The sequence below is a fragment of the Haliotis rufescens genome, unplaced genomic scaffold (genome assembly GCF_023055435.1).
Source record: "Haliotis rufescens isolate VD_foot unplaced genomic scaffold, xgHalRufe1.0.p SCAF_16, whole genome shotgun sequence".
NCBI classification, from domain to species: domain Eukaryota; kingdom Metazoa; phylum Mollusca; class Gastropoda; order Lepetellida; family Haliotidae; genus Haliotis; species Haliotis rufescens.
Window position 1 is genome coordinate 33,669,211 of NW_025963846.1, and position 14,969 is coordinate 33,684,179.

Sequence of the window (14,969 nt, forward strand, 5' to 3'; positions counted from 1 at the left end):
CAACGATACACGATATTTTTCGGTCCTGAAATAAATCAGCATTTTTGTCGGTCAAATATTGCAAAATGTGTTGTAATTACTGTTTCTAGTTCAGTATAAAAGTAGCAGCTACAAACATGTGTCTTCAGCTAGCTTTTCCTTTTGAACCTGCTCTGAAATATTAATAATCAGAATTTTCCACTCGATTTGATGTAAATATGTGTATCACGATACGTATCGTATCGTGACCGATGTATCATGATATGCATCGTATCATGACCTTGCTGTATTGTTTCAACCCTATTAAATTGCCAATGCAACAGGACTAATGAAGCCTCAAAGTTATTACTGCATGTGCCAGAGCCTACATAAGAGACGGGGGGCACGGGTGGCCCAGTCGTCTAAGGCGCCGTGATTTGCTGTGCAGAGTTGCGTCCCTTGGTCACGCCAGAAACCTATGATTGTGGGTTCGAATCCTGGTTCGCCCCGATTATGTTTCTAGGTTTGTCAGCACCATACCCGTGCTCGTGGGTTTCACCGAAGTGGTAAACGTCTGAGACCTGCATCACTTCGGGCTTTCCTCCCACATTAAGCTGACACGCCGCGATATAACTGGAATACTGTTAAAAGCGGCGTTAAACCCGAACTCACTCACTCACTCACTCACTCACTCACTACATAAGAGACAAGGTTTACTGGCAGTTCAATAGGCAGTCCAAGCAAGTTTTTTTTAAGTGGCTGAAACACAACTTTTACGAGAGTCTTTAATGATTATCAATCAAACAGGGAATGATTACCATATTAAGCGCCCTCTGACCACTGTGAGACCAATCTGTAAGTCATCTTTATAAGCACCTCCTACTTACAACCGAACAATTGCATGACAATACATTATTTCTTGTGTATATTACATTAAAAAATGCTGTTTCAAACTGTTGGGTAAAGCAGGATAACTGAATTAGTTTGGCTTAAATGGAACTCCATTAAAAAATGCAGTTTCAAATTGTGCTGGTTGACTGGTGAGAAAAGCAGGAAAACTGAATAAGTCGGGCTTATATGGAACTCCATTAAAAAAATGCTGTTTCAAATTGTGCTGGTTGACTGGTGAGAAAAGCAGGAAAACTGAATAAATCTGGCTTATATGGAACTCCGTTAAGAAAATGCTGTTTCAAATTGTGCTGGTTGACTGGTGAGAAAAGCAGGAAAACTGAATAAATCTGGCTTATATGGAACTCCATTAAAAAAATGCTGTTTCAAATTGTGCTGGTTGACTGGTGAGAAAAGCAGGAAAACTGAATAAATCTGGCTTATATGGAACTCCGTTAAGAAAATGCTGTTTCAAATTGTGCTGGTTGACTGGTGAGAAAAGCAGGAAAACTGAATAAATCTGGCTTATATGGAACTCCGTTAAGAAAATGCTGTTTCAAATTGTGCTGGTTGACTGGTGAGTAAAGCAGGAAAACTGAATAAGTCGGGCTTATATGGAACTCCATTAAAAAAATGCTGTTTCAAATTGTGCTGGTTGACTGGTGAGAAAAGCAGGAAAACTGAATAAGTCGGGCTTATATGGAACTCCATTAAAAAAATGCTGTTTCAAATTGTGCTGGTTGACTGGTGAGAAAAGCAGGAAAACTGAATAAGTCGGGCTTATATGGAACTCCATTAAAAAAATGCTGTTTCAAATTGTGAATTGTGTTTGTCCTTAGCTATAGTGGGATGCTGGATAACCTTTCACACTGGAGTGTAAGCATGAAATATACCACACTGTGTTCTTGTCAATAACAGCCATAACGTTACGTGTGCCGGGTACATATATAATGTGTGTACCGCGGCAAGAGTGTGTGATTTACGAGTTCAAGTGGCAGTTTGATTAACACCATATTTCACTGGTTGCTTTTGTATGTTGTCTATAGCAGCTGTTTTGAAGTGTAGTGAACTGACATTGATTGTTTATTTCAGTTGATATATTGATAAGAGTGTGTGTGTGTTTGTTTTCAGGTTGTAAATTTCGTTGACGCTTGAAATATACATGTATGTGTTGTGAGAGCATTGATTATAAACTCCATGTGTACTGCGGTCTGTGTTGGTTTGTGTCACTAATGAAGGATGTTATAGTTTCCTTAAACAAACAAACAAACAAACAAACAAACAAACAAACCATTTACTCAAACACAAAAGTAACTGATCATATCAATGTCAAGGCAAACCATTTTTAGGGTCCACGTGCACAAAATGATCTTTGTTGTAACTCCCTATGCCATCCCCACTCTAACAGACTAAGTCATAATGCTAAGATTGTTTTGTGTAAGTAGGGCCAGGGTAACTTCATACCATTATAGGGGGTGGCCCAGTCGTCTAAGGCGCCGCTGTGCAGAGTTGCGTCCCTTGGGCATGCCAGAAACCTATGATTGTGGGTTCAAATCCCGTTACGCCCCGATTATGTTTCTAGGTTTGTCAGCACCATACCCGTGCTCATTGGTTTCACCAAAGTGGTAAACATCTGAGACCTGCATCACTTCGGGCTTTCCTCCCACATTAAGCTGATATAACTGGAACACTGTTAAAAGCGGTGTAAACCCAACTCACTCACTCACTCACTCACTCATACCATTATATTTGGGTAAAAAAAGAAAGCCATTTATCAACTTTTTTTTCTCTTTGATCTGCTGTGCATCTTTAATGGAGATTGAAAATAAACAGACATTTCTCCAGGACTTGTGTTGAGGGTGCCAACCCACTTTTGGTATGCCGGATGCCGAGCCCTATTTAGCGGTATTCCGGATGCCGCAGTGCAGTAGCCTAGATGCCATGAAATGTTCATGTGGTACGCGGATGCCAATATTTCAGCAGGTGACATTTATTCATCTTTCTTTCTTGCAAAGAGTGAAAAATAACAAACTATGTAGCCCTAACCTTACGATCATGCATGGCCATGCATTCTATGTGAAAATCCCAGTATGATTTACTTCTACCAGCTGTGTACACTGATATGACTCAAGAGTTCTATAATTGGTTGGCCAGAAACTTAAGTGGTATACCGAAGTTGGGTTGGCACCTGCTGTGTACTTGGGACCAACTTGTGAGATTCCACAAGGTGATGTTAAACTTGTGGACATACGGTCATCGTAATGCTAAGATTACTTGTGGAACGGGGCCAGAACACCAAAATTGTAAGGCAAAATTGACTATAAAAATTTAAAAATTTTGAATTTTTTTTATAAAGCCAATTTGGTGCATCTACAGTCCGGTTGAACTTCAGTACACTTAATTTCTAAAAGGGGAAAAAGGTTTTGAATTATGTATTGAATTATTTCACAGTTTGATAAATAAGAGTATGATCACATGATTATTCTGTTGCCTTGGAGTATATTTAAATGACCTGTTTTAAATTTTAGCAAAGTTTGTTTCTCTGATGCATATTCTTTTCAAACATCTGTTTTGTCAGGTATGTAATAAGAGATTATGTTACTGAGTGAATGAATTATAGAACCATAACAAACGTTTTATGTGTGGTGCTTATTCTAGACTTATACATGTGGTAACATGGTTTGTACTGTCAAGCTTATATGTGTGTTTGTCCAAATTACTTGTCTGTATGCTTGACCCAAGAGAATAAATCAACAACTTAATCCAGTCTTGAATTAAGTCTTGAATAATTTAGCAAGTCTAGATTGCCTCAGTGCGAGGCCTAAAATTATAGGGATTGTTCGGGCTCCATTTGGATTATATTTAATGTTTTGTAGATATATATCTTTATATAAAATAGCTTTATATTTGGGACTAAATGTTAGCCTACTATAGTGCTAGCATATATATTCATCAACTTTTGAATTCTGATTCCTATGAAATGAAATTGTAAAGGTCTAGAATGAATGCAAAATAAAGACATTAACAGTTATCTCCCCTGCATCGTTCCCCGACATCTGACAAGTGTGTAAATGAACTGAGGGTGACATCTTAATTTGCCAAGAGAAGCCTTTCTGTCTGATTTTTTTCGCACCAAACCTCTGAATTTATCAGAAGATGACTTTCTAACAAAGACCTTCAATATATATATGCTTCTAAACCGGTAGTAACCATTACCTGAATATCAGGCGATGGGGTAGCCTTGTGGTTAATCAATGCAAGTGGGTGTGATATTGATCACTAAAGCGTGTATGTTGATGTGATGTTTCAGGATCTGCAGGCGGCTTTCAATGCCGCGATGCTCAAGTACCAAAGAATTTCGGGGTAAGTCAGCTGCAAGCCTTACAAGATGTTAAGTAGGATTTTTTTTAAAAACTTTTATCAGTTTTGAATCAGAATTCAACTGATGCTAAATGCATTCATGTGAATGCTGGTCATATAGATCCCCCAGAATGAATCCCAGTATCATATTCCATACTTGAATCCCTCTATGTAGCTGTGTGAATTGTACAACAGTACTGACGTGGACCTGTTATTGTCTCATAATCAAATTTCTGTTCTGTAGCCTAGTGGTTAAAGCGTTCGCTCGTCACGCCGAAGACCCGGGTTCTATTCCCGACATGGGTACAATGTGTGAAGCCCATTTCTGGTGTCCCCCGCCGTGATATTGCTGGAATATTGCTAAAAGTGACGTAAAACCATACTCACTCACTCTGTTCTGTTCATTCTAATTCCTGCATTCTGATTAGCTTAATTGGTCACGTGTTATTGCATTCATTGCCCAGTGAACGTAAAAAATTAAGCCACGCCCACCGAAGCGGACTACTTATATTGCTAGGGAATGTCGGGGAATCCCAATATTACAGTCAGGGGAATTTCCTTTCTGCTGGCGTGTATCGTCATGCACAGGACATTTAGTGACATTCATGCATATTCATTGTCCAAACTACCCTTTTAGACCGAAGGCCGAGAAGGAATAAAACAGTAAATGTGCAAACTCGCTCACCTTATTTTTTTCCGCTTGCATGGGTTCCACAAATTTCATGTCTTCGGATGTTTGGTCAATATCAATATATCAGTTGCATGTAAAAGTTGGATTTTATTTTCAGTGGTTCCTATACTTCCATGAGGATCAGATAGGCACAATGCCTTCTGAGCGTGTCCCCATTGGGAATCCGGTTTAGATTAGGTCCCCAGCAACACATACAGACATGAATTAGGTGGCATGATTGATGTTTTTTCCAGTTCCCCGATAACGTGCGACGTTGTTCATAATATCAATCCCTGGTTTGTCTGGACTAGACACGATTATTAACAGGCCGCCATCTTGTAGCTGGGATATGGCTGAGTGTGGCCTTATAAACAAACCTCCAAATCTTGCCATTGTACATTGATCCAAGGGAAGTCACTCTGGATACAGAAATGTTATGGATAGCATGGGATCATGCACAAAGTCTGTCTGGTCCAGACTCGATTATTTACAGACCGCCATCATATCGCAGGAATATGGCTGACCAACAAACAAAGAAACAAACAAACTAGATAGACTGTCATCATACAGCATAGTTTTGGATGATACATCCTTAAAATCATTACTTTCACTGATATCATTTGCTGTGAAGACTTGTACAGCTCCTATGTGACTGCTTCCAGAAGTCCCCTGTCTCCGGACAAGCTGTACAGGAACGATGGTGTGACTTTTGACGAGAACTGGCAAGACAGGGCCATTGAGAGGTGATTCACTTGAGTCTGTGTCATTTCACATGTATGTCTAAATTAATGACCTTAATTAAACTTTGATCGGTTTATTTGCTTTTATTACATGAAGCCTGTTCTTGTTTTGTGCAATGGTTACCTCTGAAAGGGGTGTGAAATCAAACTCACTCACTCACTCACTCACTCACTCACTCACTCTCCTCTCTCTCTCTCTCTCTCTCTCTCTCTCTCTCTCTCTCTCTCTCTCACTCTCTCTGGGTCTCTCAAAATTGTGCTCTCACTGACTCACTTTCAGATTGTCCGGCCTATTTTGACCATCATGGATCGATAAAAGGCTCAGGCTGGTTGACAGTCAAATTTAGAATGAATGTATTTTCACATCACAACCTTGATCTAGTATGTTAGAATGTTGCATCTCCTGACTTACTCCAGACTGGATTATGTCTCCTGCAGGCACATGCTGCTGCGCATGCAGAAGGAGCTGCGACAGTACAACGCAGCACAGAAACGTCACTTGCTGGAACAGAGGCAGCGAGAGAGGCAGACATCGCTGTTTGGTCACTCTGACTGTCGACTCAATACAGGTAACGTCGTGGTCAGGGATCTGATACTGTCATGCACACTACAGTCAGTTCTTAACTACAAGAGACAGCCTTATTAGAATTGGATATTTTACTCCAATACAATCCCTCCCTCTTGAAATTGAATATAATTGGAGAGTTCTGAATGCAAAAAAATAAAGCTACACAATTACATCATGGATTTTTTTGTACACACTGTTGGCCAAATCGTTGTTGAAAGCTGACATTTGATAGGCTCTAGATTTCAAAGCGTAAAGTACTTTTAGCGTATATTGTGTGCAATATATGCATGGATGTTCTGTCATGGTACTGTTTGATACTGAAGTAACAGCAAATTGTAAACAATTAGATGATAATATACATGTATGTGACCCACCATGAAACAGGGGACCTTCTTGGTGAAAAATCACATTTTGACTTCTTATATTTTAAACTACAGGTTTTTAAGAACATAAAAATACAATTCACAGGCAACAAGTCATACATGGCAGCAAACATTTGGACAATTTTTTTGCCAAATCCCATTTTCAGTCTTGATATAATGACGGTAATTAATAACTTGATATAATAACTGTAATTATAAACCTATTCATTGGGATTGCTATTAAGTAAGAGACTTCTTTCTATAGGCATTAAAACCTATTGTGAGGTTTTACTTTCCAGTCGGGTTAAATCTCATAAACAGGGACGTTGTAATGTCCCAGGGATTTTATATAATGTCCTGGGTATTTTATTAATATAACTTCCGTTCAGATTGTAACATGTAATGAAATGTAAAATCAAATGACAAATGTTTTCTTCAATTCCCGAGGATCGAACTCGCAACCTTCATATCTGTAGCCCAGTGACTCACCACGAGGCTACAGAGGTGTTGATAAGCCTCACTGGTTTTTAGAATGTCCTTTTCAAGATCTGTACGCCAGCAACAGATATTTTACGCGCGTTTCCTAAGGTTCATGGAAAGTATGTTCGAAACATAAAAATGTTATTAAATGTTGTTTTAAGTTTCTTTTTTCGGGTTATATAAGTATGGAAAAACACTTTCCCTCGGTTTTGGTAGACAGAGCATGCCCTGGGGGTCGGGAAAAACCGCGGGGCTTCGCCCCCTTGGTTTTTCCCTCTCCCCAGGGCATGCTCTGTCTACCAAAACCTCGTGAGCGTGTTTTCTCCAATACTTAATAACTTGATATACCGGTAATAACAGTAATTAATAACTTGATATAATAACTGTAATTAATACCTTGATATAATAACTGTTATTAATAACTTGATATAATAACTGTCATTAATAACTTGATATAATAACTGTCATTAATAACTTGATATAATAACTGTCATTAATAACTTGATATAATAACTGTAATTTAGCTATGGTGACTGATTAATCAAATCTAGACATGCTGAAATGTATTTAAATAATGTTTTTATTGCATTGCAAACTAACAAGAGAAAAATAATAAATTTTTGTACATTCTTCATGGATGGCGATGTTTACGAAAGTAAGTTGACGTCAAACGTCTTTCTTTATGATGTCGCAGCACAATCGTATCCTTCCATGCCAGAAACCTATGATTGTGGGTTCGAATCCTGGTTCGCCCCGATTATGTTTCTAGGTTTGTCAGCACCATACCCGTGCTCATGGGTTTCACCGAAGTGGTAAACGTCTGAGACCTGCATCACTTCGGGCTTTCCTCCCACATTAAGCTGACACGTCATGATGTAACTGGAATACTGTTAAAAACGGCGTTAAACCCAACTCACTCACTCACTCACTCACCACCCATAAGGTCCCTTTTCCCCTGGTGGGTCACATAAGTAATTTAAGACTTGATGTAGTATTCCATCATTGCCTGCATGCACTGTGTACAGGGACTGCCCCCCGCCCTGGGTCTTCAGCGTATGCTGTGCAGCAGCTGGAGAGAGCTAACACCACCATGCCCCTCCGCTCAGCCACTGCAGCCTCCTCCCTCATCCCCCAGCGGCCCCGCCCCCAGACTGCACACTTCGGCGCCTTGAAACGCCAGCAGCAGCCGAAGCAGTCAGACCGGAGTGACCTTGCAGTTGAGACACCCTTCAGGTGAAGGTCAAGGTTGTTTGAGTTGATGACGAATCACGGAGGATGATTGCTTACTGGAAATTGTATTTTGTTAGCTGATACTTCATGTCCTTTTTTTAAAGAGCACGTTATTGCTTCTTCTTTATGTTGTTTTTTAACCTTTTCATACTGCTGGGTATTTTCATCTTTTGAAATTGAGTTGAAATCAATTGTTTATTTGTATCTTAAAGACTGTGAGGAATAATTTATCTTGATAATTATTTGAAAGCACAATGTCCAGAAAGTATGACACGTGTATGACTGATCGTGGGACAGGTTGGATCTATGACTGACCGTGGAACTGGTTGGATCTATGACTGACCGTGGAACTGGTTGGAACTATGGCTAGTCTGTATGTTGTCAGGTTCCGTTTGAGCCCCATGCCGCCAACTGCATTGTCCAGAGCCTGGTCAGAAAGGAAGGACACTCCAGATAGCCAGAGGAAGGTTGACCCTCAGATGCTGGACCCCCGTAACCCTCATGCCATCAGACCCAAGTCCAGTCGCTCCATACCCAGCAAGTGCAGGTGGGTGGGTGAGTGAGTGAGTGAGTGGGGTGGTGGGTGAGTGAGTGAGTGAGTGAGTGAGGGTGGGTGGGTGGGTGGGTGGGTGGGTGGGTGAGTGAGTGAGTGAGTGGGTGAGTGGGGTGTTGGGTGAGTGAGTGAATGGGTTGGTGGGTGGGTTTTTGAGTGAGTGGGTTTGGGTATGTGGGTGGTTGGGTGGGTGAATGAGTGAGTGAGTTAGGGTGGGTGAGTGAGTTAGGGTGGGTGAGTGAGTTAGGGTGGGTGAGTTAGGGTGGTCGAGTGAGTGAGTGAGTTAGGGTGGGTGGGTGGGTGAGTGAGTAAGTAGGGTGGGTGGGTGGGTGGGTGAGTGAGTGAGTGAGTGAGTGAGTAAGTAGGGTGGGTGGGTGGGTTGGTGAGTGAGTGAGTGAGTGTGCTAGCAAGCGAGGGTGAGTAAGTTAGTGAGTTAGGTAGGGTGAGTGAGTGAGTGAGTTAGGGTGGGTGGGAGGGTGAGTGAGTGAGTAGGGTGGGTGAGTGAGTGAGTGAGTGTGCTAGCTAGCAAGGGTGAGGGAGAGAGGGACGGAGTGAGGGCCGGTGGGTGAGTGCGTGAGTGAGTGAGTTATATCACTGCTTGTCAGCTTCAAGTGGAAGGAAAGCCCAAAGTGATGAGGTCTTAGACTTTATCCATTTTGGCAAAACCCACAACCAGGGTAATGATGCTGACAGACAGAAAAATGATCGAAATGAATCAAACCCACTATCATATGTTTCTAACACAACTCTGCACAGTCTCTCTGATGTAGGTAGTTGAGGAAGTTCGAATCAAGGAATTTACCAAGGTTATGATCCTTGGTCTGTCGGCACCTGTGCTTGAGCGTTTCCAAATAGTGGTATATGTTTGTGAGCTGTTGCACTCTTGGCTTTTCTCCACCAGTAAGCTAAAGCCCTCTGATGTTTCCCAATTATGTTCAAAGTGGTGTGGGGCGGTCGGGTAGCCTTGTGGTTAAAGCGTTCGCTCTTAACGCCGAAGACCCGGGTTTGATTCCAGACATGGGTACAATGTGTGAAGCCCATTTCTGGTGTCCACCGCCGTGATATTGCTGGAATATTGCTAAAAACGGTGTAAAACCATACTCACTCACTCAAAGTGGTGTAAAAAGCCTCCTATTGTTAACTTTGTATCCATCTTTAACCTCGACTGTAATGCACTCATTGTTATCTTATAGGAGAATACATATACCATTGCCATTTGCATTAGAATATTAAGTTTTGGTAACACTTGTAGCTATATTTAAGGCATGTTGGTTGGAAATGTATGATACCTTTGAGCAAGCAAATAACTGACATACTAATATTTGCCACAGTCGCTACATCCTTGTGTCTCGGCCTAAAGATCAGAACCAGCCACCGATACCATCCCCTATGGAAGAGCAACTTCTGTTTGAACGCTTCCCCAATATTGGCATGAAGACTCTCAACACATTCGACGGAACCATCATCCGGCAGCGGAAACCTACCTACGGCATAGAGTACAGTCCCTTTGCCCCACAGATGCACTGACAGAGTACAGTCCCTTTGCCCCACAGATGCACTGACAGAGTACAGTCCCTTTGCTCCACAGATGCACTGACAGAGTACAGTCCCTTTGCCCCACAGATGCACTGACAGAGTACAGTCCCTTTGCCCCACAGATGCACTGACAGAGTACAGTCCCTTTGCCCCACAGATGCACTGACAGAGTACAGTCCCTTTGCTCCACAGATGCACTGACAGAGTACAGTCCCTTTGCCCCACAGATGCACTGACAGAGTACAGTCCCTTTGCTCCACAGATGCACTGACAGAGTACAGTCCCTTTGCCCCACAGATGCACTGACAGAGTACAGTCCCTTTGCCCCACAGATGCCAAGCTCCTCACAGCGATAGTTTTGAGAGCTCCGCGACCAGTCAAAACTCCCCACTGTGATAGGTGGCCCCAACCATGCTTGCAACCGAATGACCGTTATGTTTACAAACAAGTGATGACTTACCGCTGATAAATTACTTTCTTTGTTTGTCAATTTGAATTTCTTTTTCATTAAAAGTATCATCTTTAATTAATATACATGTAGTAAGAATGTAAGGGAGAAGTTGGTTGATTTTCCGTTAGCCTGCAATCTCGAACAATCTGATTATTAAAACAACAAAGTAAATTCATCTGGAAAACATGGTCAGTCGTAAACCTTTCAAAATGAAATATGATGGCATTCCCAAAGACATAAACAAAAGTATAAACGTTACTACATATGGAGTTAGAGGGCAAATTTCAAGATTCTTGTAATGGCCGCGCCCACACTGTTTTGGGAGTCAAATTGACAATATACACAAGTATTTCAATAACAAGAGGGTATTTTGGTAAAATGACATTTTTTTGGTCATTCAGGACCCACTTGCACAAAGCGACCTTAGCGCTAAGATGATCGTAACTCCCATACTTTAACATAGGCTTACCATAGTCTTAGTGCTAAGATTGCTTTGTGCAAGTGGGCCCAGGTCTGTATGTTGTTTTCGTTGAAAGTTGTGAAGGGATCCACTGCTGGGTTGTCACACAAGCATCAAGATTCTAATACATTCTGTTAATGCCATGCTCATGATTAAGGCAAAAAATATTAGAGCATTACGTGTTTCATAAGCATTCCTACTTTTTGAAGCGGCCAATCACTTCCAGTGGATGTACAATTGACCATTAATGTTGACATGTTGGTGTTTCTTTACATTAGATTTTTCTTTTAAATAACAGAAATTGAAAACAGACATAGAAGTGTCTTAGGTGTTTAGTTGCGTGTGTGTTAAAAATTACATTAATCAGAACTAACACTGGGTATAAATGTATTGTTGAAATATGCTTAGGTACTGTGAGTCTAGTTTACAAGAGCTTTAGTGTCCGATATTAAAATAGATTGAACAATATTTATTGTAAAATTATGACTTAAATACATTCACATTCAGTGTATGTGTTCCTTAAAGTGTACATGTTTCTGTAAATACGTCTTTGAATTAGCTGAAATTTTATCCTTATGAATGATTAAAGCAACTTTGCAGGTACATGATTCTGTTATGTTTGTAACACCTTGAGCTCAACACTGTAAGAGGTTGATTTTTCGATCATTTCAGTCAATTATCATCCTTCTTTCCAACTTGTTTGCAACTTCAATTGTTTCAATATGGTCACTTTTGTATTATTAAAATATTTTTTTACATGTGTTGATTTTATTTAATATCTGGTTATTTAAGAATATTATAATTATCCAAAGATTTTTATAACATTCAATTTTCTGTTATATATGTTTAATATACAGACAGAGAAAATATTTGCTACCAGTATTTGTTATTTCAGTGCGTTATTAGTTTTATCTAACTGGGATTTCAGGTGACCTAAATTCCTTTTGTGTAAGGTCATATGAATATATGTACTAGAACCAAAGAAATATTGACCGTATTTACAAATCATCATGCCAATGAAATGTCAGCCATGTTCCAGTGGATAATATGTCCATTCTTGTGTGATAAACACCCGTCATTTTAAGCCCAAAAATAGCTGTCTACACCTCTAGACTGATGCTCATGGGTTTTGACAAAGTGGCACACCTCTAGACCGATGCTCATTGGTTTTGACAAAGTGGCACACCTCTAGACCGATGCTCATGGGTTTTGACAAAGTGGCACACCTCTAGACCGATGCTCATGGGTTTTGACAAAGTGGCACACCTCTAGACCGATGCTCATGGGTTTTGACAAAGTGGCACACCTCTAGACCGATGCTCATGGGTTTTGACAAAGTGGCACACCTCTTTGCACTTGTTCCATGCAGCATTAAACCAAACTCATCCGTCATATGACTGTGATTACATTATCAACGGAGCTGTTGAACATGCCCCATGATTATGTTGCTTCATCCCAAAGATGTAGACAAAAGGATGCTGATATTAGCATGGTAAGAAAGTAGTGTGTGTGAAATGAGTGTTGCTTGTAGTATGAGAACATCTGTTATCTATCTTCTTGTTGTGAATCGTCACAGGCCTTCAACCATGTCATGCTTTATTGTCAAGACATTACAGTTCCATTCATACCATATTTTCTTGGGTATAATGCGCACCCCCTTCTGGCGGATTCAGTATTTTTGAAAAAAAATATTTGGAATATTATGCGCAGAAAAAATTACACCGTACCCCTTTGAAAGCAAATTCCGGTAAACGAACAGGTGATGAGAAGCTTGGTCAGTACATATTTGAAAATTGACACAAAAAATCACAAGACATGTTGATTTACCATTTAAATTGTATTTTTATATGAGGGATGATATATTCCAATATCATGGGGGTATATTAAAAAGTTCTGACAATTATATACCAGAACAGATATGAAAATTTAGTTCAGGATTTGAAGACTTGGGGACCGGCCATTTGTCACAGGTGGGAGTGGGTCACATGTTTGGGATACTAATGAACTGAAAATAATTACCCTCCACTACGGCCACACATTTTTTATTTTTCATTTAACAGGACCACCGCCCCTACTGAAAAGCAGCTGGAAAAGAAAGAAATTAAACCAAAAAAATATTTATTTTTATCATGTCGCCTGTAAGTAACATAGACCCTCTCATACAACATATAAATTCCATGTCTACATCACAATCAGTGATTCAAGAAGGCAGTTGCAGTTTTAACTCCATGGGAGAATGACTTTCATATAAATAAATAAATGAATGACATGACTATTTATTTTTGTTCTTATTTCAACTGACCTTGTGTTCGATTCCCGACATGGGTACAATGTGTGAAGCCCATTTCTGGTGTCCCCCGCCGTGATATTGCTGGAATATTGCTAAAAGCGGCGTAAAACCAAACTCACTCACTCACTCACTCAACTGACCTTGTGTGGAAAAGCTAGAATAAATCTGTGAAAACTAAAACTAAAAGAGTGTTGGCCTAATGCTTGTCATATTTTTTATCAGCCTCCCTGAAAAAATTATTATAAAATGACCATTTTTTAAGACCCTCCTCAAATATGTGTTATTTTGTATAACCCTCCTCAAGAGACTGTCCTATTTTAAGGTGACCTGCCCTGATTTCATCTGACCCACCCACCCCTATAATAAATGACCTGACCCTGGGTTTGTTTGGTTGGTCCTGTTTGTGGTGTGTCACAGGAACACGTAGTTAATACTCAGGTTTTCGATGGTTTGTGTTTAAAGCAGTGTTTTGTATATTTGTTAGTTGTTTTGTTATGAAATGTGTATTTCTGTAGAATCTGGAATTTGATAAATTCTCAGCACTGTGATATTTGCTATTGTGAAGAGGAATTTACTTTACAATTGAGGAATAAAGATAGTTACTATAGCTAACATGTGTTCCAGTTATTTTTTGGAATCCTATGCCATGAATTATAATGATGGAATGTCAAAACAGGTCGTCTGTTTGTCATGTCCAACGTAGGTACTCCTGGTTAGAATTGTTCCCCAGCAACCTATGCTGGTCATAAGGGGGACCAAATGGATCGGGTAGTCAGGCTCACTTACTTGGTTAATGCATGTCATCGTATCCCAATTGTGTGGATCAATGCTCATGATGTCAATCACTGGATTGTATGGTGCAGACTTGATTATTTACAGATGCCGTCATATAGCTGGAATATTGCTGAGTGCGGCGTTAAACATCAAACAAGAATTGCTCCCCAGCAACCTATGCATCTGGTGGATTAAAAGAGTGAGTCATGAAACACGCGATCACGGGTACAGTGCTGACACATTTCCACACCACCAACAGATCCACGAAGATCCGGGTAGAATAGGTCTTCAGCAACCCATGCTTGCCGTAAGAGGCGACGAACGGAACGGGTGGTCAGGCTCCCTGACTTGGTTGATGCATGTCATCGTATCCCAATTCCGTGGATCGATGCTCATGATGTCAATCACTGGATTGTCTGGTCCAGACTCGAATATTTACAGGCCACCGTCATATAATTGGAATATTGCTGAGTGTGGCGTTATTCATCAACAACCAACCAATCTGTTAATTTGTACTTGAGGCTTCAGGCCCATATACAAAGTATACAAAGTACACAAAATTACCAATTTTCCATCAAGGTGATGGCGGTTCATCATACTTATATATTCAATGATAACATAGTGTACAGTAATTAATGATAACATGCTC

At 40.4% G+C, this 14,969-nt stretch overlaps 1 protein-coding gene across 3 annotated transcripts in view; it reads left to right on the plus strand.

The window, feature by feature from the left end:
* LOC124133882 overlaps positions 1-10,770 on the plus strand; it is a 107,654-nt gene extending 96,884 nt beyond the window's left edge. For all 3 annotated transcript variants that reach the window (XM_048397153.1, XM_048397154.1, XM_048397155.1), the window contains 6 exons: positions 4,157-4,209; positions 5,539-5,619; positions 6,055-6,185; positions 8,052-8,259; positions 8,642-8,803; positions 10,141-10,770. In XM_048397153.1, coding sequence (XP_048253110.1) covers positions 4,157-4,209; positions 5,539-5,619; positions 6,055-6,185; positions 8,052-8,259; positions 8,642-8,803; positions 10,141-10,336 — 831 coding nt within the window. In that variant the 3' untranslated portion in view covers positions 10,337-10,770. The remainder of the gene's footprint in view (positions 1-4,156; positions 4,210-5,538; positions 5,620-6,054; positions 6,186-8,051; positions 8,260-8,641; positions 8,804-10,140) is intronic.
* Positions 10,771-14,969: the final 4,199 nt, after the last annotated feature.